This window comes from Odocoileus virginianus, chromosome 5, assembly GCF_023699985.2.
Source record: "Odocoileus virginianus isolate 20LAN1187 ecotype Illinois chromosome 5, Ovbor_1.2, whole genome shotgun sequence".
In the NCBI taxonomy this organism is placed as follows: Eukaryota; Metazoa; Chordata; class Mammalia; order Artiodactyla; family Cervidae; genus Odocoileus; species Odocoileus virginianus.
Genome location: NC_069678.1, coordinates 81,916,686 through 81,937,598, shown reverse-complemented (window position 1 = coordinate 81,937,598; position 20,913 = coordinate 81,916,686). Strand labels below are relative to the sequence as shown.

At 54.8% G+C, this 20,913-nt stretch overlaps 1 protein-coding gene and 1 long non-coding RNA gene across 8 annotated transcripts in view; one reads left to right on the top strand and one right to left on the bottom strand.

Annotated features, from left to right (window-relative positions):
- The window catches only part of RNF220 (ring finger protein 220), a 271,239-nt gene extending 251,514 nt beyond the window's left edge, over positions 1–19,725 (top strand). For 3 of the 5 annotated variants that reach the window (XM_020897457.2, XM_020897460.2, XM_070468267.1), the window contains 10 exons: positions 438–480; positions 3,986–4,107; positions 4,462–4,594; positions 12,617–12,713; positions 12,919–13,005; positions 13,144–13,199; positions 13,312–13,390; positions 17,650–17,758; positions 17,904–17,978; positions 18,735–19,725. In XM_020897457.2, coding sequence (XP_020753116.2) covers positions 438–480; positions 3,986–4,107; positions 4,462–4,594; positions 12,617–12,713; positions 12,919–13,005; positions 13,144–13,199; positions 13,312–13,390; positions 17,650–17,758; positions 17,904–17,978; positions 18,735–18,806 — 873 coding nt within the window. In that variant the 3' untranslated portion in view covers positions 18,807–19,725. Of the gene's footprint in view, positions 1–32; positions 306–437; positions 481–3,985; positions 4,108–4,461; positions 4,595–12,616; positions 12,714–12,918; positions 13,006–13,143; positions 13,200–13,311; positions 13,391–17,649; positions 17,759–17,903; positions 17,979–18,734 lie in introns of those variants that run through there. The other 2 variants (XM_070468268.1, XM_020897459.2) reach the window with 2 other exon arrangements.
- Positions 4,761–13,352, bottom strand: LOC139035252 (uncharacterized). 3 transcript variants are annotated; one of them, XR_011487910.1, is made up of 3 exons: positions 13,263–13,352; positions 11,619–11,762; positions 4,761–4,884 (listed from the first exon to the last, which is right to left on the bottom strand). It is a non-coding gene; the product is annotated as an uncharacterized lncRNA (long non-coding RNA). The 3 variants fall into 3 exon arrangements; XR_011487909.1 differs by lacking the exon at positions 4,761–4,884 and adding an exon at positions 9,630–9,851; XR_011487908.1 differs by lacking the exon at positions 4,761–4,884 and having other exon boundaries at positions 9,630–11,762.
- Positions 19,726–20,913: the final 1,188 nt, after the last annotated feature.

Here is a 20,913-nt window from a genome sequence, read left to right as displayed (position 1 = left end):
CCCCTCCGGCCCCCACTTCTTGAACTTTCACCCCCGGCGCGCGACGGCGGCGGGTCACGTGATCAAGGCCAACATGGCCGCCGCCGCCGCTGGGAGCTGAGGTGCCGCCGCCGCCGGGCAGCCGGGGGGAATCCGCCCGCATCGCCGCCCTTGCCGGCCGGGCGGCCGCGGGGCCCGGAGCGCCGGAGGCCGGGGCTGGGGCGGCACCGCGCGGCGGCCTCCGGGGCCCGCTAGAGCAGACCCCGGCGGCTATGCCGAGGGCCCGGAGCGGCCGGCGGAGCAGGGGGGCCGGCGGGAGGGAGGAAGTAGGTTTGTTTACGGGCTGTTTGGGGCGGGGCACGCCTGGACCGGGGTCCGGGGCTGGGGCGGGGGCTGGGATTCCCGACCGCGCTGACGCTGTCTTCTCTTTTTTGCATCTGCCCGGGATTTTCTCCCAGACCTTCTTGCGAGTGCGAGCCAACCGGCAGACCCGACTGAATGGTGAGTCTTGCGCAGCCCCTCCCTTCGCCCCACCCCCGGCCTCCTCCCTCCCTCACTGCCTGCAGCTCCTGGCTTGCCTGGGTCTCTTCAACGTTAGGGCCCGTTGGTTTCCTCGCAATCACAGCGCCTCAGTATGTGCCTACCGAGGCTGCCGCCCTCAGTTTCCCCATCTGTTTAATGGAGATGATGGTTGCCAGCTCTTGCGTGAGCCTCTCTAGGCCTTGAAGGACCCTGGGGGACAATAAGTGGCGGAGAATGAGGAACAAGCCACACAATTCCACTTGGGAGCTCCGCTTTGAATTTGCAAACTGCTGGGACCTCACTGTACAAGCCGGCAGGGCGCTGAGAATGTTTTTCTTCCAGTTTTTAATCAGTGCCCAGTCGTGTGAATACAGCCTCTCTGCTGAGACTTGACAATGCAGTGAGATCTGGAGTTCCCACGGCAACAGGAACTAACTCATCCCAGGGCTCTTTGAGTTATCAGTCAGCCCACATTTCACAAAGGTGATCAGCGTGGGCTCAACAGCTCTTAGAGGCCTTGTCTGAAAGCACGCTGTGTATGCACTACCTGGCAGCCGCCCCCCCCACCCCCAACCTTTTGGATTCAAACCTCTGGAGCATTCCTGTTTGCTGAACAAACTGGATGATCTAGTTTTTTGTGCTGACTAGGGTGTGGTATATCTGGGGGTTGGATGTAAGGGGCTTGGGGGTCTCTGGACCAGCTGGTAAGGGCATCGATGTTCAAGATCCCCAGTTCCTGCCACTTGGTTTCTGCTGCCAGGCTGGGCCCCAGGTTGGGAAAAGGAGAGCATTTATCATGGGCCGGCACCATGTTAAGCATCTTTATCATAACTGAGAGGCAGTGATAACACTCGTTTTGTAGATGAGAAAACTGAGGCTGGGACAGGTGAAGCGATTTGTTGAAAACCACACAGCTGGGATATAGCCAAGCCATGGTTTGAACCGGTTAACCCACTCCAGTATTCTTGCCTGGAGAATTCCATGGACAGAGGAACCTGGTGGGCTATAGTCCATGGGGTTGCAAAGAGTTGGACAGGACTGAGTGATAAACACACACCTACCTCCAAAGTCTGTGCTGCTTGGACCGTGCCATGCTGCCTCCTTGGCAATACTTTGACTTTTCCTATTAGTGGAAGCTTCCAGGTAGGGAGCACACTTTTCCCTATCATGTTTTAGTAAGCTTAGTTCAGGACTTAAAAGATGGATGGCAAGAAAATAACCAAACCTGCCTTACTTATCTGAGAATTTCCACGTGATGCCCAGTCCATCAGAATGCTTTCCTGGGACCACAAGGAGTTTCCCGGCATGGGTGGCTTGGGCAAGGAGAGCATCCAGTGTCCTGCCTTACTTGGCAGTTCTGTGAGATTCACCTGTTTATTCAATTATCAGTGTCACTCATAGTCTCCTTACCAGAGAGGCATTCCCTCCGGCTCTAGGCAGGTTAGGGGAGGCACCTTTGTACTGGCGCACGGCTCCATACAGCCTTCTCGAACTCTCAGGGTCACTTGCTCAATGCCTTTCTTGTATCTAGCATCCCTTCTCCCCCCAGCTCTGGCTCTAGAGTGTCAAGGTGGCCTGAGATTCCAAGGGTTAGGGCAGTCAAGGTGAAAGAGTCTTGATCTTTGTCTACAAAATCAAGTGGGCACCAGAACATGGTCACATCTCCTATAGTGAGAGCACCGGAAACTGGGGAGATGGGCCAGGCTGCAGGCCAAGGTTTCTCCTACTCCATGCTTAGTCCTGGTGGGATGGTGGCTTTCCTTTTGATTTGGGTCTTTCTAGAGCTACCCTGTTCTGGAGTAACTCCCTGCTTCAGGCCCTCAACGGGCAGGAGCTGGGGTTCCAAGTGCTGCCCTAGCACACTCACAGGATCCGTCTTTGTTGATACTGATCAGTTGGGGCACTCTTGGGACAAGAGAGCATTCAAAGCTATAGAGTAAGGCATGGTTTCCTATCCTGCCTTTGCCACTTTTTAGCTACCTGGGCCGGAGAAGGCAATGGCACCCCACTCTAGTACTCTTGCCTGGAAAATCCCATGGACAGAGGAGCTTGGTAGACTGCAGTCCATGGGGTCGCTAAGAGTAGGACACGACTGAGCGACTTCACTTTCATTTTTCACTTTCATGCATTGGAGAAGGAAATGGCAACCCACTCCAGTGTTCTTGCCTGCAGAATCCCAGGGACAGGGGAGCCTGGTGGGCTGCCGTGTATGGGGTCGCACAGAGTTGGACATGACTGAAGCGACCTAGCAGCAGCAGCAGCTACCTGGGCGACTGCATGATTGAACTTTAAGTATCTTTATTTGGCAAAATGCTTAATGCAACCTGGTTTCCAGATATAGAATAAAATGAGCTTCCTTGAGTAAGGTAGTTAAATCTTACACAGTTGAAGCTCTAAATTGTAACTTACCAGCTGTCACATGCATCACTGTTCACCAGTGTCTCACTCCCTGGCCTGCATTGATGAGCCTTCCACTAGGGTCAGTATCCACGAGAAGGTTCTTTCTGGCCTTGCAGTGGGGAACCCTTCCTTCCTTGGCTGGCTCTGCCCCCACCTAATCAGTCTGGTCTCCAAGTGGCTAGCTCTGCATCAAGGGAGGGGATAGAGGGTACAGAGTCCCTTGTTTTGACCCCTTCCTGCTTCAGTGACAGGAGGGCTGCAGAGAGGGATTAGTGAGCTAATTAGAAATGATTGCATCTCTCAGCATTAATTAGTAGTGCTGTGGGCTTGCAGTGTGCACTTTGGAATTGAGCCCCCTGTGGGACAGCATGGCAGGCAGCCCTCTGCCTCGGGGGCCTGCCAGCCCCTCTTCACTGATTAAAAATGATGGAACAGGTTTGGATAGGCACAGTAAGGGCTACCCTCTCAGGATATCCTGGGCTGTCTGACTCAGACCCTCTGTACCTTTATGACTGGGCCTCAATCTCCTCTTCTGTAAAATGGGACCAGTGGACCTGAGAGAAATCCTCCCTGGGATGATTCTATATAGGACACTGAGGGCTCTACCTCGGGCCTGCTGGCCCAGGAAATAAAGCGGTTTTAACTGATAAGTGAACAGCTGGCCAAATCAGCCCCTGGAGAGACTTTGGATTCTAGCCAAGAGGTGATCTCTAAAGTTGTGTGTCTTGACTCTAAAAGAGCCTGTGATCTTGGCCTTCTTGAGAGATACCTAGTAAGTGCCAAGGGGAGCATCTTTGCTCACGACTCATTGAGCAGCACAGGTAGGCAGCTGTGGGTTGAGCTTGAGCCAGCTGTGGCCAAAGAGTGGACACTCGGCTGGCCTAGCACCAGTCTTCTCCCCAGGTGCTCGTGGCAAGGCCCAGACCCCAAAGGAGCTGAAGGTGCCACATAACGAGGGTGAGATTGGGCATGAGCCAGAGGGCTATTAGCTGGCAGGAGGTCAGGATATGTCAGTCCCACTGGGACTTGGGAGCTCCAGTGACATCTGACTGTTGTGTGCTTTGTTTTCGGTTTCTCCATGCAGCTCGGATTGGGAAAATGAAACGGAGGAAGCAAGATGAAGGGCAGGTATGTCCCCTGTGCAGCCGCCCCCTGGCAGGATCGGAGCAGGAGATGAGTAGGCATGTGGAGCATTGCCTTTCTAAGGTAGAGGGGCCATCACCACCTACCCCGTCCCCTTCCCCTGACACTAGCCGCTGACTGCCTCCAACCTTTGGGCTGTTGGGATCTCCACGTGGTCTCAGCAGCTGCTTCTTCTCTGTTCTTTGCCCTCCTCCTTTGCTTTCACTCTCCCACTCCTCCCCTGGGGCTCCGGTGGAAAATTTTTGGGGAAAAGCCTAGGTCTTTGACCTCGCAATTGGTTTACTTCCAAGGAGCCCTAGAGCTGGGGGCCTGTGGGGCACACTGCAGCGGGGGGCCTGGGCTGTGCCTTCCTCGCAGACCCTGGGGAGCAGGTTGGGACGGCCTGGGACCCGCATGATCCTGCTCTGCTCTTCACAGAGGGAAGGCTCCTGCATGGCTGAGGACGATGCCGCGGACATCGAGCATGAGAACAGCAACCGCTTTGAGGAGTATGAGTGGTGCGGGCAGAAGCGGATACGGGCCACCACTCTCCTGGAAGGTGGTTTCCGAGGTACAAACAGCCGACACCCAGGCAGTGGCACTGTGGTGGCCAGGCCTCTGCTGGGTAGCCATCTGTGGGAGCCAAGAGGCCAGGGCTGGTGGCTGGTCATCCATTTGGCCACGTGGGAACTGCTGCTGGCAGGGCTTCTTTGTGACCGTGCTGCCTGCCTGTGATGTGCATATTAAAATGGATGTATTTGGGTGGGGAAATGGAATTGTGAGGCTGCAAGCTCAGAGTGACGAGGGGGGCTCTCCGCCTCGGGTGATGCATTGAAGGTGACAGCCAAGCCGCGTTAGCACCTGCATAAAATATTAAAGGGACGGTTATGCATTTATCACTCCATCCCTCTTAAGGCTGATAAATGAGAATCCAGCAACCTGCTGTACACCTCCAGCACTGGGGGCCCCGAGGGCTTCCAGGCAAACACATTGGATTTTCCTCCTCCTCCTCCTCAGCCCCACGTCAGGGAAATCAGTTACAGAGAAGAGAGTGAGTTATGGCAAAATTTGACCTCCCATGAGCTTCATTGGTGAATCTAATTTTAGCTGTGATCCCATCCCTTCTCCCTGGACGCCCTCTGCCCTGAAGCAAGCGGGGCCTGTGCCCAGCTGCTCCTGCTTCCCTTGGACTCACTGTAGAGGGCCCTGCTGGGACCTCCCCAGCTCCACCGCCCACCTGGATCCTTGGAGAGCCGTGGTTTGGCCCAATGGAAGTCCCCCACCCCCACCAGGTTAAATAGCAAACTGGTAGGAACCCAGATCTGTGTCCTCTTGTTGCTGTTTCCTGCCGTGGGCAGGGTGAAGGGGGAGCAGTCTTGCCTCCCAGCCTCCAGCTCATCGCTCTTGCTGTGCACAAGCACAGCTGGCACTGCAGCTTGTGGTCATTAAGTGAGCCAATCTGCTTCCCATCTGCCTCCAGTTCTCTGGGCAACACCCTTGGGAGGAGTGCTGTGTCTGGTCCCTTGGGAATATTGCGGCAGCTGAGAGGAGGGTCTCTGCCTCACTGGGGCTATGCTTCTAGGGCTGGTGATGAGAAGTGGTCCTTAGAGTGCCGTCCAAAGCAAACTGGCTACATGAAGAGGCCACAAGCCCAGGTGTGGCGTTATGCCTCGGGGCTTCTCTCACATTGGCAAAATGTAAATGAGAAAGGTTAATCAGACCAAACTGAGGACTGAGCTAGAGAATGTCCATTTGCGATTTCTCTCTGGTCCTGTCCTAGAGTTTCTGAGGCCCAGAGAGCCCCGAAGCCAGGGATCCTGTGACTTGTACTCACAGGTGTCCCCAGCCAGTTCCAGGATGCCTCTCTGGGCTCGCTTTGTTGGTGGCTGCAGATTTTCATGTCTTCCATTGCTGTGGCAACTTCTTGGGTCAGGTCACTTGGCCCAGAACTGGACCTGATGGCTTCTGGGCTCCAGACAAGGCTTAGGAACATGAAGCCGCATGGGGCCTGCCCATAGGACCATGTATTTCCCGGGCACCAGGGCTCACTTGCAGAGCGGGTGTGAGGGGCTCTTCAGCCCTGGGCGGGTGTCAGTTTTCCCTGAGTGTTTACATGGTGAGGTTGTTCCTTTCAAGAATTCCTGAGAGGAGTTCAAAGGGGGTTTTTCTTTGAGCGATTTGGAGAGCAAGAATGAGAGTGAGACTTGAAGAGGGAACAGGGGCCGGAGGTGCCTTTATCTGCAGAGAATTGCTCCGGCTTTCCTGATAGAAGCTGCTGCCGCCTCTTAAACAGCTTAGTGCAGTCAAAAGACAGACAGACTTGAAAGGCTGTTTTACAGCGAGATCAGCAGGGGCCACGAGGCAGAGAGCAGGGCGCAGTGGAGCGGAGGAGGCTGAGGCTCCTCGGTAGGGGGGTGCTATCAAAGGAGGCCCTGGCTGATCCTGACCGCCTCTGCCCCCGAAACCTTGTCTGCAGAAGCTGGCCATCTGTCAGTCTGCCCTCCTTGGCCAGGACCGAGAGGCCCCAACTCTTGGGGGGTTGGGTGTGGCCCCGCCAGGCGGGCTGGTGTCAGTGCAGCGCATTGATCGCCCGCCGGGCGGGCTGGGCCGCAAGCCGGGCAGCGCGTGCTTAATGTGATTGAAAGGCAGTTAAAATGGCGGTGACCTTTTCAGGAGGAATTAGATTGCCTGCCAAGACCGGTTAGAGGGAGTGATAACGCCGGTTGAAGAAGCTGCCCGGCCAACTTCAGAGAGAGGGAGCAGAGGCAAGACGAGCAGGCGAGAGAGGCCCATTTAAGCCGCACTGTGCGTGCTGACAGAACAGAGATTGCTGTCCTTGTTAGATATGAAAGAATTGAAGAATTGCATATAAATTCCTGTATCTGATCATCGCCTATCCCTCCTCCCAGACCAGGGCCCCTTCGTCATCCTCAGCATGGCTTCCCACCAGGCCCAATGGGGGCTGGTCTGGTGGAACAGATGAGTTCCTTTGAATGTAATGTGCCGCGGAGCCAATGAACAAGCAGGAATTGTTGGTGGGACACTTGACTGAGGAGAATGGGCCTTAAAGATGGGACCTGTGATTACTGAGACTCAGAGAGCTCACGCCTGGGAGGGCTTGAAATTGGTATTGTAGGACCAAATGAAGGATCGGACAGAACAGGTAAGGACTGGGATAGGTCCAGGTAGATGTGGATCTTCAAGAGCCTTAAAGAAGAGATACTCAAAGGTTTCAAGAGAGTAGTTTGAAAGAAACATTTGTTTAGGAAACACGGTGGCCTTCTCAGTTCTAGGGGACACCCTGGGCTGTGTGCGTGAGCTGTGGATTGTCCTCTCTGAACCTTGGGTTTGCTAGCCTGCTAGTGCTATTTTTCCTCACTCAGTTACAACTGCATAAAGGGCTGCGCACAGATCGTAGTGCTTCACCAACATTTCCCTAAAAGAGTTCAGCATTAGGGGGAAAAAAGATGCTCTTCAGGCACCCCATGCCAGCCCTGGGCAGAGCAAGGGGCCTCTAGGTTGGGCCACAGTGATGCTTGCCTGTATTCAGCTCCTGGTCCCGAACAAGAGACTTGTGGTGGGAGCCTTGATCCTTCCCCTGTCTTGTTCGCCAGTGAATGTTCACTTAGCTGGATTAGGGGAGCCTGGAGCTCATTATCTCTGGGATGGACAGGCTGGAGAGAGGACATGAAACGATTGGCTTCAGATGACCTGATAGTGGTGCAGTGGGCATTCGGGTGACAAGGTGAAGGGATTTCCCAGGAGGCGGCAGGAAGTGAAAGGTGCTGTAGCTCAATCCTTGAGCCCTGGAAGGAAATGCATCCCTGGAATCCAGCTTTGAGCACCTTTGAATCAAACAGGTGGATGGGTGGAGACAGGGACGCTACTAAGAGAACCCACTGTCCAGGCCTCTGCCCTGCCCCGATCCTCGCCTAGGGACTGCATCTTACTTGAGTTCTTGCCTTGGATTTAGACTGGCTCCATGTGGCCTGGGATGAGACGCCATGAAGAGGAAAGGTGGGGCAGCTGTGGTGCAGATCTGATAACTGGCTATTGCTTGGTAAAACTTCAGTGCCAGAATGTGGGTCAAGGGGTTGAGAGGTGTTGTGAGTCCAGGGCCTGGAGAAATTGGCCTGGCCTTAACTGTTGCCTTCTTCAGCATGTTGATTTCCAAAAGATGGGAGCCTCAGATTCTCAAAATGTCCCCCAGGGCAGCCCTGCTGCCTGATACAGTCAGTGACAGGTGCTGGAACACCCAACTGCCGGAGGGAGTCTTGGAACGGAGTGTGTCCAGGCTGCTGCTTTCTACCTCCTTACCACCCTGAGTTAGATCTTGTTTGGTGGGAGGAGCAAGGAGGGGTGGCAAGGAGCAGGGCACCTTCTGTCCCCTGTGGCAACTGACGAGGATTTAATCGCCTTTTGGAAACACAATTGTTAAGCCGGGACAGGGGGAGTACAGGCAGAAGGAGCAAGTATCAATGGTTTTAAACGGCGTCTGTCTCTCTGCGCCTCTCCTGACGTGAGGCAGTGAAACGCGTTATCGAGGAGGCCCGGAAAGTGGCTAAGTGCGTTTGACACACGCCAACTCCCTGCCTCCACACTGGATAATTGCATTGTCAACTGTTCAGCGAGGTGGCAGGTGACACTGCAGGCCGATTGATTGTCCCGCATCGCAGCTCCCCAGACTGTCAGCTCCCCAATCGATGGCGTTTACACAAGACACCGTAACTGCATCTGTAACTAATTCCAGTGTAAAACTCTCCGGAAGCTGCTGCTGCGCACTGCCCCCCTTCTCCCCTCCTTTGGAGAGCTCGGGCCTCTGGAGGCCCCAGGACGCCTTTCTCCCTGGGCTTTGGTTTTGTTGGGAGCAGCAGGTGAGGAAATCGATGGTTCCTTTTTTGTGGTTTCAAGTTCCAGGACGTTACTGCCCCTAGTCAGTGGGCATCTCCAGTTTCACAATCGATGATCTGATCAATTGATCAAATTAACGCTGATTTTTTTTTTCCTTCTCTCTTTGCGATGACCCAAGAAGAAATGAGTTTATGAGAGATGGATCATTTTTATAAAATTTAGGCTTTGCTTATCATTTATGCACTTAATCCTCTCCCTCTCTATTGCTAAGTATCCACTTGGAGAGAAGAGGTTTTTCTGCACTTCCCGCCCTCCCTGGACCAGGCGCCCACTGCTGAACATCACTGATCATCAGGGTTAGTCTGCCTGTGGACAGCACCCAGACCTTCATGGGTCTGAGCCATAGCACGGGGACTCCCCAGTGACTGCAGAGTGCTCTGGGTCATCTTGCAGGGTCTGAAGGCAGAGTCCCTGCCCTGGCTAGTAGCAGCAGGAGTGGCAGCTTGCCTGTTACCCTGGAGCTTCACAGAGCAGGAGCCAGAGGCTTGGAAAGAAGATTTCTGTGCCATCTTGCTTCTGAGTACTGACTTGGGATATTCCAGCAGCTGAGAACATAAAATGATTGTGGAGCTGCCTTCTCAAAGTGTGGGGGGGGGGGGTGGGGGGGTGGGAAGCTGGCGGGGGCCCTGTCTGCATAAAATGGCTTTATGGCTGTTTCTTTTTATTATGATTCTGCCAGAAGTCAGCAAGTGACATTTCATTAAGAAAATAAAGTTTAATGTGCTGGGAAGGAGGTTGGAGTTGGCTGGGGCAGCACAGGAGTGAAATTGGCAGTGGCAGCCTGTTCTGAACACCTGAGGGGTAGGGAGAGGCTCCCAACATCTGTCTGCTGGAGGAGGGGGTCAGGGTCAAAGTCAGCTGCTCCAACCAAAGGCAGGCCTTTTCCTTGGCAAACAAGATGTGTCGTGCTCTCCATCCTGTCAGGGTGGTCGGAGAAGAAGATTGTTGCCTACCTGAGAGATGGGGTCTGTGAGGTGAAGTTGTGGCCAGAGAGGTTTTTACAGGCCACTGGCTGATCGGACCTGGGCCTGCCTCTGTCACAGGGCTCCCAGCATCTAACAGAACAGCACCATCGGCATTTAGCTGTCACTGCTTGGGGATGTTATATGGCACCTGTGGTGGGCCTGGCCACCTCTGTGCTGGGTAACGCTTAGATCACAGACTTGGGCTTTCAATCTAGTGAACGACAGTGACAATACATGGTAATACCTGTGAATTTGGAGTTGTACAGGAGCCTGGGTGGACACCACAGAAGGGGCCCCTCTGTAGAAATGTCTAGGGAAGTTTCATCTGTACTCAACACCTTAGCGTAGGAATCAGATCAGGAAACAACGTCCTCAGTGTCAAGCCAGGCAGAGGATGAGTTCAATAAAGTTAGAGAATGTTGAAGCAAGTTCATTCAGGAAGTATTTGTAGAGCAACTACTATGTGTAGGCATCATGAATAGAAGGCATGATTGAGAAGAGTCAGACTTGCAGAATGAACAGGAATGTGTTCTATAGACCAAGAGGGAGACATTTCTAGGCAGAGATAACAGGAAGTACAAAGTTCTAGGGGCATGATAAAACACACTGGCCCTGGGAACCAAAATAGCTGTTCCGCCAGACTACAGAGACCTGGTCCAGGCCTGGCAGGCAATGAGACTGCAGAGATAAAGACTTCCAGCCACTGGGCTGCTTTATGTGTTAAGAAGCCTGGACTTTTCCTGGGAATTTGGGAGTGCCCCATTTTCTCAGGTTTGCCATGGGAGCCATACTGCGCTGAGGAGTGGTGCCAGAATTCTTGGCTTTGCTTCTCACTCACCCACAAGGCAGGGCTGGGCAGGGTCTGGCCAAGCCGAAGATGTGAGGCTGACTGCTGAGCTGCCTGCACTTGGGGGTGGGGGGTTGGCAGGGCTCAAGGGGCGCAGGCTCTAAGTGAACCTGATGGCTACATTCTGATTGATGGCAGAGTTTGTCTCCCAAACTGTCAGAGGGTTTATAGAGGTGCCACTCACCCACAAGGTGGGAATTGCTTGTCAGGACACTTGGCTGTGAATAGGAGACAGAGCTGTAACTTGGTGTTTTCTCAGCTTAATGGCCCTGCTGCTGACCCGCCTGCTGCCTTGAGTTTGTTTGTGCCTCAGTGTGGAGGGCAGATGAGGACGGACGGGCAGGGGTGGAGCTGGGCAGTACCTGTTAGCGGTTTCTCTGGTGCTGCTTACCTCTGGGATGGGTGGGCCCTTTGTGAGACCAGAAACCGGAGGTGTAGGGTAGAGAAGGATCAGGAAGAAAGTGCTTTTGAAATGGGCTTGAAAGATGGAGAACCCTCCAGATGGAGAGAGAGCACAAGCCAGACAGGGTGACACTGGAGGGTGGAGTAAGTCATCTGCCCGTGTATGTGGGACTTAGGGAGCGAAATGAGAGAAGGTGAAGAAGTGAGGGCATCCTGAGCATAGCAAATCTGGCTTAAGAGTAGGAATTGGTCTCAGGTACAGTGAGGAGCCGCAGGCAGTGTTGGAGCAGGGAAAAGAAAGGTCAGGACTCTGTGGCAACAGGATGAAGCAATAGATGAGAGGCTTGACAACGCACTACAAGCCTGTTTTCTTCATGAATGTGTAAGGCCCTGAAAGTGGGAAGAATGGACAAGAAATTTCTGAGGTCATTGGGCAGAACTCTGAGCTGCTTTGCATCGATTCCACTCACCCCAGATCCCGTTGCTTTCAGTCCTTTCTGTCCACTCCACTGGCTCATGTGATGTGGTCCGAGACCAGAACTGGGAGAAGGCAGGGGCAGGGAGGGAGAAGCAGCTTTGTGGTCCCTGGCCCTGGGCTGTCACGAAGGGTGGTTCTGGGAGTCAGAACACAAGGAAGGTGAGTGGGCCTGGGGCAGCTTCAGCAACTCAGCCCCTTGCATCACCACCACCCCTCCCACCGCTGGCCGAGAGTCTGCCTGTTGCTGTGCCATTATACACCTTGGTGGGGTCAGCTGCCTGCCCAGCCCTTGGCCCTGCCTCCGCCCAGCCGGGTTGCCTCCAGGGACTGCTTTGAAAAGCAGGTGTGCATGCCTGTCCTCCCTCGGTTGTCCCTTCTTAATCCCTTTATAACTGCACTTGTCCAGGAATCTGGGCTGAGTGAGGTAGGGATGAATAATTAATGTCAGGCGCTTCAGACACCAAATATTTGAACAGCTGCCTGGTGTTTTTGCTGGCAAGGACCTGCCGGCCAAAATCAGGACACTGACTGAGGGTTCCACTGTAAGGCTCTGACAGGCCTTTGCCAGCCTACTCTCCCTTCTGGTAGACTTGCCCAGCTGGACCATCCCTGGCACGGGATGCCCAGGTCCTGGGTTGGGGTGGCCTTGTAGACCTGTCTGTCCTCTTCCTACTCTTAGATGTGGAAGACAGGTGGACAGCAGGCCTAGACTGGGTGTCTCCTGAGGACTTGACATAATGTATGAGTGGGCTGGTTTATGAGCAGAGACCACTTGGAGCAGCAGGCAGTGCAGGGAAGGCTGAGGTGTGCAGAGTGAAAAGAACTGTAATGTCAGGATCGAGAGCACCGAAGTGCTCTCTATTCCCCAAGCCCAAGTTTCTGTCGGGCCTTACCTAGCCCCAGACCTGACCCCTGCCTTAGGGAACAGAAGGGGGATCCTTGGCCTCATCTTGCTGGCCCCTGGCCCTCCTCACACCCTGCCTCCCACAGGCTCTGGCTTCGTCATGTGCAGCGGCAAAGAGAATCCGGACAGTGACGCTGACCTGGATGTGGACGGGGATGACACTCTGGAGTATGGGAAGCCACAGTATCCTTGGGGCGCTGCGGGACAAGGCGGGACTGGTGGGACAGGCCAGAGGGAGTAAGGAAAGCCACAAGCACCTCCAGTCACTCACCCACACCAAAACCTCCGGGGTCAGTGTCTCAGCTAGGGCCAGGGGCAGCCCTCCTGGGGATTCAGCTCTGACAGCCCACCACAAACTAGGATCCATTGTCCTTGACCACCTTGCCAGATACACGGAGGCTGACGTCATCCCCTGCACAGGCGAGGAGCCTGGCGAAGCCAAGGAGAGAGAGGCACTGCGGGGCGCAGTCCTAAAGCAAGTGTGGGCACAGGCGTGGACGGGTGGGAGAAAGGGAAGGGAGGCCCTGCGGCAGGGTGAACCCAGCGCCCACGCTCAGGGCCGTCCTGCCTGCCTTCGGGGCTCACTTTGTTCTTCCTCTTGCCTTTCCTCCAGCGGTGGCCCTCCTAGCACACGCATCACACCTGAGTTCTCTAAATGGGCCAGTGATGGTAAGTCCTGACCCAGGTGAGCGGGGGCAGAGGAGGGTGACTGATTCAAGCCCAGCCGCTCACCTGTGCTGCCCAGTCTGCCAGAGTGTGAGTTCCTGCTCTGTCCCAGCAGAGATGCCATCTACGAGCAACGGTGAGAGCAGCAAGCAGGAGGCCATGCAGAAGACCTGCAAGAACAGTGACATTGAGAAGTGAGTGGCCAGGAGGGAGACCGACCCAAGGGACCACAGCTCAGTGGGAGGGAGAGGGCCCTTCACCGACAGGAAGGCCTGCTGCCCTGGCACACAGCCGGCAGTGGGGCCCAGCTGGTGCTGAGCGTGACTCTCTGAATTGATCACTGGGCCATGGCCCCGGGAGCCTTGGTGGAGGGAGGAGCAGGCGGCCTACCCGCCTGCCTGCTGCAGGGGCCTCCGCCCGGGGAATGTGATGTATGGCCGCCCAGCCCAGCCGGCACACTTGATTCATCTCCAGTTTCTGTTTCTTAATCGGGAGCTAAATTGGTTTCATTTTTCTTGTCCTGGGTGGCACTTGCAGTGTGGGTTTTAGGCAGGAGTATTGGGTCTTATCACTTCTGGTAGGAGTTTTTGGCCTGCATTCTCTGGCAGGGGAAAAGGGGATCCCTTAGCACTTCCCCTAGGGTTGGGCCACCCCTGGCCTGACCCAGGAGCCACCAGGATTCGAAAGCAGCAGCACACCTTACTGCCTTTCCAGAAGTCCAGGCAGGCCAGTTCTGGTTGCCTGGAGCTGCTGCCGCTGTTGGCTGTTGCCTAACTCCTCACACCTGCCCCTCCCTCCTCTGAAGGCTAGGTTGCCCGGGGTTAAAAGGCAGCCTCTTCATTCCAGGGCCAGTGTTCCATCTTGCTTCCTGCCAGGAGAGTGGATTGCAGGCCAGTGCAGGGCCGGGTCGGTGGCCCAGGGTCACCTCCCATTTGTTTCCCTCCATTTTGTGTTGTCATAAATTCATTCCAGCCCGTTGTGGTTGATCAGTTTATCTCGGCCAGGGCCGCGAGTGCTGCTGGCATGATGTATGGGCCGCGGCGCAGGGCCCGGCTGCCCATGAATCACCGCAGCTGCTCCGTGTCAGCGCCGGAGCGGGCCGCACGGGTTCGGTGCAACCAGCTTGGGGGGAGAGGAATGACGTATGGATGTTTATTTAATAATTCTCTCCTACTCCAGCTGAGCGGGGCGGGCGGGGCTGTAAGGGGCGCCCACCCTCATCTGGAGGGGCTGCTCATAAATCAGAAAGACAAGATCATTAATCAGGGATGGCGCCGGAGGGGGAGGTGGGGGCCAGAGCCAGTGGCCATCCATGAAGGTCCTACCCCACTGAGGGCTGGGGGAGCTGGGCTTTCTGTCCCACCTGTGTGAGCACAGGCACCAGTGGGCGGGGCCCTCGGGGATGAGTTGGGGACCAGCTCAGTCATGTGTAGAGATCTCTGATGGGTCTGACTCTTCAGTCCCCATGATGTCTCTCTTTCCCAAACATGTTATGGGTTCCCATCTTGGATCTTTTTCACATCCAGGGGAAGGAGAAACACAGGATGACATGGCTTCTTCCAAGAAATTCTCCACCCCATGCCTTCAAGGGGCTCCAGAATAGCTCACAGCCTCCCTGGATCAGGGGCCTGGAGGACTGGGTATTTCACTAGAGCAAAGAGTAGAGGCCAGTTACGTGCTGAGCGGATCCACCATGGGGATGGAGTGGCCTTGGAGATGGGAGTGGGAAATGGCTCTTCTGGACTCATGGCTTTTGCCTTCCCAGCTCTAGCTCATTCTCTGGTTTAGGGTTTTTGAGTTAGTTTTCTACTCTGGAGTAGGCTGCCCCCAGTTCCAGGCCTTGGTTTCCCAATCATTGAAATAACCACACCGGATTAGCCTGGTCCTTGGAGAGGAAGGAAGCACAGCTACCCATCCTTGTCTCCTTGCCAGGAACATACCAGCAATCCAGATGGGGGTGGCACATACAGCATTGGGCAAAATGCCAGGGGGAAGACTCAGCTATGCAAGTGCGTGTGAGGAAGGAGAGTATGGTAAAGGCTTTCCAGAGCTGGAAAGTTGAAGGGATGCTCCCAGGAAACCCACCAGTTCCAGAAGGAGTTGTGGTCAGAGCCTTTCTCAGGTTGCTTGGAGAGAGGCAAGGCAGAGAGAACCATGGACTGCTGCCGTGCTGAATCTGCGGCATCTCTGATACAGGGACACAGCATCAGGGAGACACATTCTGTGTCACTGCTGGTGCCCCTTTAAGAGAGGACGGTCAGAGATCAGAGTTTGCTGCTGTCCTTTAAGTGTTTCCCACCATCTTCCACATGTTCCCTGTTACACCTGTGCCCAACAGGGATAGACTGCCTGGAAGCTTTCATGCTTTCTGGGCCCTCTGCCCCCCCCCACCCCCCCAGGCTGGCAAGATAGACCACCTCCTAGGAGATGATCCTTGCCCACACACCGCCCTTGTGAGTCTACTTCAGTTGACTGAATACACCTTCTAAACCTCAGCTGTTGTCCTTTACAGCCCTCCTCCAGTATCCTCAACAACTTCCTGTAAATTGAGTGTAAGATAAACTTCCCTTTCTGATTGTGGCATCTGAGGTCTTGGACACTGGGTTCCCAGTGTAGCAACCTTCTGCTTATCCACAAATGAGTCTTCCAGCCAGATGGGGGCCAGGGGCCCTTGGCCTTGGTTCCTACTGTTCTCTCAGCCTGGAGGCCTGTCTTCTCCTGGTTGTAGCCAGTGTAGAGTAATGGTTATTCACACAGTTACTGGTTGATTCCAGAATCAGTCTCCCGGGGTTTGAATCCCATCTCCCGCACTGTGCGTGAACCTCGGGTAGTCTGCTTATGTTTCTGTGCTTTTGTTTTTGTGGAGTTGTGTCCAACTCTGCACCCCATGGACTATAGCATGCCAGACTCCTCTGTCCTGCACTGTCTCCCAAACCATGTCCTTTGAGTCAGTGATGCTATCTAACAGTCTCTGCCTCCCCCTTCTCCTTTTGCTTTAGTCTTTCCCAGCATCAGGGTCTTTTCCAGTGTTCCTCCATATATAAAACGGGAGCGTAAGGATCTCCCCATGGGGGTTTTGTGAGGTGTAAATAAGATAATAATTTTTAATCCCTTGGTAAAATTCCTGGCATTTAGTAAGTGTTTAATAAAATTTAGCTCTTTTATTTGTATTATATCATGATTCCCTGAAGCTCATCTCCAGTACCATCTTTTCTACTCCTCCAGGAAACATTCCTCCCCCTCTGAGTTCCTCTGGGTTCTGTTGACTTGTTTTAGGAGTGGTGGGAAAGATCACTCCTTAGAATTGTCCAAGCTGTTCCCTGTTCAGTATTGCAGCTCAGAGAGTTCAGGAAGTTGCAGGGTTTGTGCAGGGATTGGACAACAGGTGAGGACCACCAGGACATCTGACATGCCTAGGAAAAAACAGCTAGGAGCCGTTAATGTAGGCTAGGCCTCCAGCCCAGGGACCTAGATTATGTGGGCCTCCTCAGATCTCCATCTGTCACTCTCCCTGGGGGTTAGACCAGCTATTTCTTCAGCAGGTGTTTACTCATACTCCCACGCCTGGAGTGGGGCTGATGTCCAGTCAGTTTTGGTGGAGTGATCATCTTGCCCTCAGGGAAGCGAGTCTGGCAGAGGAGACAGGCATTTGCAGTTGTACTGCTGTAGTGAAGTCCAGCACAGTGGAAGAGCACAAAAGGGGCAGCCCCACCAGTGGGGTACTGGCCCGAGGCTTGGAAAAGGTTTCTGGGCCGAGGTGGGAACTAGGCCTAAATGATGAGTTGGAACTAGAGAGTTAGGGGGTGCGGTGATCCAGAAGCAGAACGTACTTGAGAGGCCAATGGAGTGAAAAATGGTGGGGCATGTGGAAGAACTCGCATTTGACATGGATGGAACGTAAGGCACGTGGCAGGGTGCTGAGGCACATGGCTGGTGGGGAGCAGGCCAAGGAGGCCCTGTAAGCTTGTAGGAGTTTGCTAGAGCTTTACCCTGAGGTAGACACTGAAATGTTGGAAGTGTCAGTAGAAGTGGTCGGGTTTGCAGAATTGTAGGTGCCAGGAGAATGGGGACTGGAGGCAGAGGGGCCATTCAGGTTGGTGTAATGCACAGTCATGAGCACCTGAACTAGGGCTGGTAGCGTGGAAAGAAGTGGAGATGCCACAGATGTGAGGAGCTGGATGTCAGGGGTGACTGGGAAGGAGTAGTGTCAAGAATGGTTCCCAGGTGTCTGGTTTAGAAATTCACCAGGATGGAGGTGGAGGAGCAAGGTGGGTGAGGGGCGCGGGTCTGGAAGGTGGAGTTTGTGGATCTAGGATGTGAGTGGGATGGGGGAGCAGGGAGGTCTAAGAGACATGGGTACATGTGGTTCTGGAATCCAGGGAAGCTGTGGGCTGGAGGTTCAAATTAGAGATGCCAGCCTGCTGCCTGCGCAACTGTGCCATCCTCCTTACAGAATCACTGAAGATTCAGCTGTGACCACGTTTGAGGCCCTGAAGGCTCGGGTCAGGGAACTTGAACGGCAGCTATCCCGTGGGGACCGTTACAAATGCCTCATCTGCATGGTGAGAGGAAGGAAACCTCGCATGTCCCTGCTTGGGCCTCAGTGCTCCCTGGGGTTGGAGAGGGTCTCTGCCCGGCAAGCTGGGCCCTTTGGAGGGTGGGATGCCTCAGAGTGACCCCTCCCTTCTCTGCCCATCTTCTCCCTAGGACTCATACTCGATGCCCCTGACGTCCATCCAGTGTTGGCATGTGCACTGTGAGGAGTGTTGGCTGCGGACCCTGGTGAAGTGGTCTGGGGGTTGGGAGTGGGTAGCCTTTTGGGTTACTGCCCAGATGTCCGTGCTTATGCTTGAGCCTGCCTGGGGGGAGAACGAGCAAGGAGTAGGCGGAGCAGAAGCACAGACCACAGCCTGAATCCAGGATATTCATCCCCAAGCTCATGAGCCTCTCCCCTCCCCCACACCAGGCTTATCCAGGTCTCCCCATCCATGGGGTCTCTGTCTGGTCCCTTCACCCAGCCCCCACCCTGGAAGACCCCCGAGTTACACATAGCAGTGAGATCCCCCGTCAGGAGGAGGCTGGGTGTGGGTAAGCAGGACCAGGGCCTCAGCCCCTCCCCCTCCCATTACTAAGCTCCTTCTGCTCCTGCCCCTGTTCTTCGCTCAGGAGCAGCCATTAAAATGTCGCCCGGAGACAGCAATAAAAGGCCCGGACGTGGGCTCTGTGTCCTGATCAAAGGCCGCGTGTAATCTCGTTAGGGCCGCGGCAGCCACAGCTGGACCCAGCCTTGTTCTCATTACCGGGGCTCCCGCTGCGGGCCTAGCCAGGCGGTTTGATCCTGGCGTCCCCCCAACACAGGAGCGTGCCTGCCTGCTCACAGAGGCCGCCCAGGCCTCCCCAGCCCTCGCAGACAGGCCCACGAGGTCCTGGCACACAACTGGTGCAGGGAGACAAGGCTGCAGGCCCGGGCTCACACGATCAAATGTGTGGCCCAGGGTTTAACCGGAGGGCCCTCCCCCGCCCCCATTCTCCCCGCAGGGTGCCAAGAAGCTCTGCCCTCAGTGCAACACCATCACAGCGCCCGGAGACCTGCGGAGAATCTACTTGTGAGCTGGCCACCCCAAGCAGGCCTTGCCTCAAGCGCCCTACCTGCCCCGCCTGTGACGAGATGCCCCCTTGTACATACTTGCACACAGGTTCCCCATGTACATACATGCACACACATGAACACGCACACATGCACACACACAGGACTCTGGAGCCAGAATGGAGGCTGAGGCCCAGGCCCTGCCTACTGGCTCCCACCAAGATTGGGGACCATACCTGTTCTGGGTTCTGTTCCCAGGGTGGGGCAGGGAGGTGGGGGTGGGGGGAGTATTGTCAAGCAAGGCTCCTGAGATCCAGCCCCCAGACGGACAGACATGCAAACACCAGACTGAAGCACATGTAATATAGACCGTGTATGTTTACAATGTTGTGTATAAATGGGACAACTCCCCGCCCTCTACCCCTTCCCCTTTCCTTTGGTTGTATGATTTTCTTCTTTTGTTAAGAATGCCTGGAGGCAGTGCCTCCTTCAGGGCTGGCTGGGGGCTCGGCCCATCCACCCCTTGGGGTGCCTGCCTCACCCCCCTCTCCCTGGTGTCCCTTCCCTCTCCCATGTGCTCGGTGTTCAGTGGTGTATATTTCTTCTCCCAGACGTGGGGCACGTGCCCCAAGGGACATGATCCTCTCCTTAGTCTTAGCTCCTGGGGCTCTTGGTAAGGAGTTGGGGGAGGGGGGAGGCACAGACGTGGGAACCGAGCTGAAGCAGGGGCTGAGACTGGGCTGGACAAGGGTGCTTCTGGCTCCCCAGCCTTCCGCAGAGAACCTTTCCTGGGATTAGAGCTGCTCTTCCCGGGAAAAGTGTGGTCTCCCCTGCCCTTCTGTGGGCCCCATGGTGTGATGCTGTGTCTGTATATTCTATACAAAGGTACTTGTTCTTTCCCTTTGTAAACTACATTTGACATGGATTAAACCAGTATAAACAGCTGCTGTCTCTGTATATGTGTACAGGGAGGGGAAGATGATGGGGTGGTAGGAACAGAGGCAGTTAAGGGGTTAATTCCTGGCAGCCATGTGGGGAAAAGGACTTGGCTATGGCTTTGTAAAGCAGTGTGGGGTTAGTCTGCTCTGGGGCCCTGGAGCTCTGTCGGGTGGGGGGTGGGGCCAGGACCTGGACTCCTGACTATTGATGGGTAGGGGCTCCAGGTTAATTCCTTATCGATGCAGAATCGTCAGCCCATTAATCACAGGAGAGGTCAGAGCTTGGGGGTACGGAGGGGATGCAAGCTCTATCCCCTGGTCTAGGGCTGGAACAGTCTGTAAGCTCAAGTGAAAACATAATCCCCAAACCTCTGTCCCTTTCTAGTCCTTGAAGTGATCCAGGGACCAAAGTCACCATCTTAGTCCCCTGTGGCGGTGTCTGCTTTCCATCCTAGTGACCACTGCCTGCTATAGCTACTGCCCAGGTCAAACGAACAATAAGGACCCCCTTTATCCAAGGTGGGCCCTCAAGTCAGGGAACTGAGGCTGGGCAGCCACCACTTGAGATGGAGCTTAGCCAAGCGGTGATCCTCACGGCTGACCAGTACCAGGGAGCGAGCAACTGTCTGGGTGCTTGGGCAGGTGCTCAGAGCCGCAGAGGAGGTCTTGCCCACCACAGGAAGCTTGTTTCGACAGAAGGTTCTGCTAAAATTCAAGACCGGAGAGTATCTTCATGACTCCAGACACCTTTACTTCACATGTTCTCACACACACGAGACCCTGCCTCCCAACTCTTAGACACACCCATCTCCTCTGGGATGCGCAGTGAATACTATAGAATCAGGTCCAGTTGCCAGTTCTGTCCACCTCTGCACCCAGATGACAAATCACCCTGGTTGGAGTCCAGTGAAGGCCCTTCACAGCCCCAGGCCCAGCTTGATGGCACCAAATATTCTGAAAGCAAGGATCCTGGGGCCCAAGACTCAGAAAATGTATGTGGCCTGAGCAGAGTGACTCCAGTGATGGTTGACAGTTAAGAAAGGGACAACGCCCAGTTCCCATCAAGCTGGCTCCTATCGGATTTCTACTCTCCCTTCTCCCTGCCTTGGACTCAGTAGGTCCTTGATGGCTGGTTACTTTCACCCCCGGGGGCCAAATGCTCTCTAATAGAAGACATTAACCCAGAGTGAGG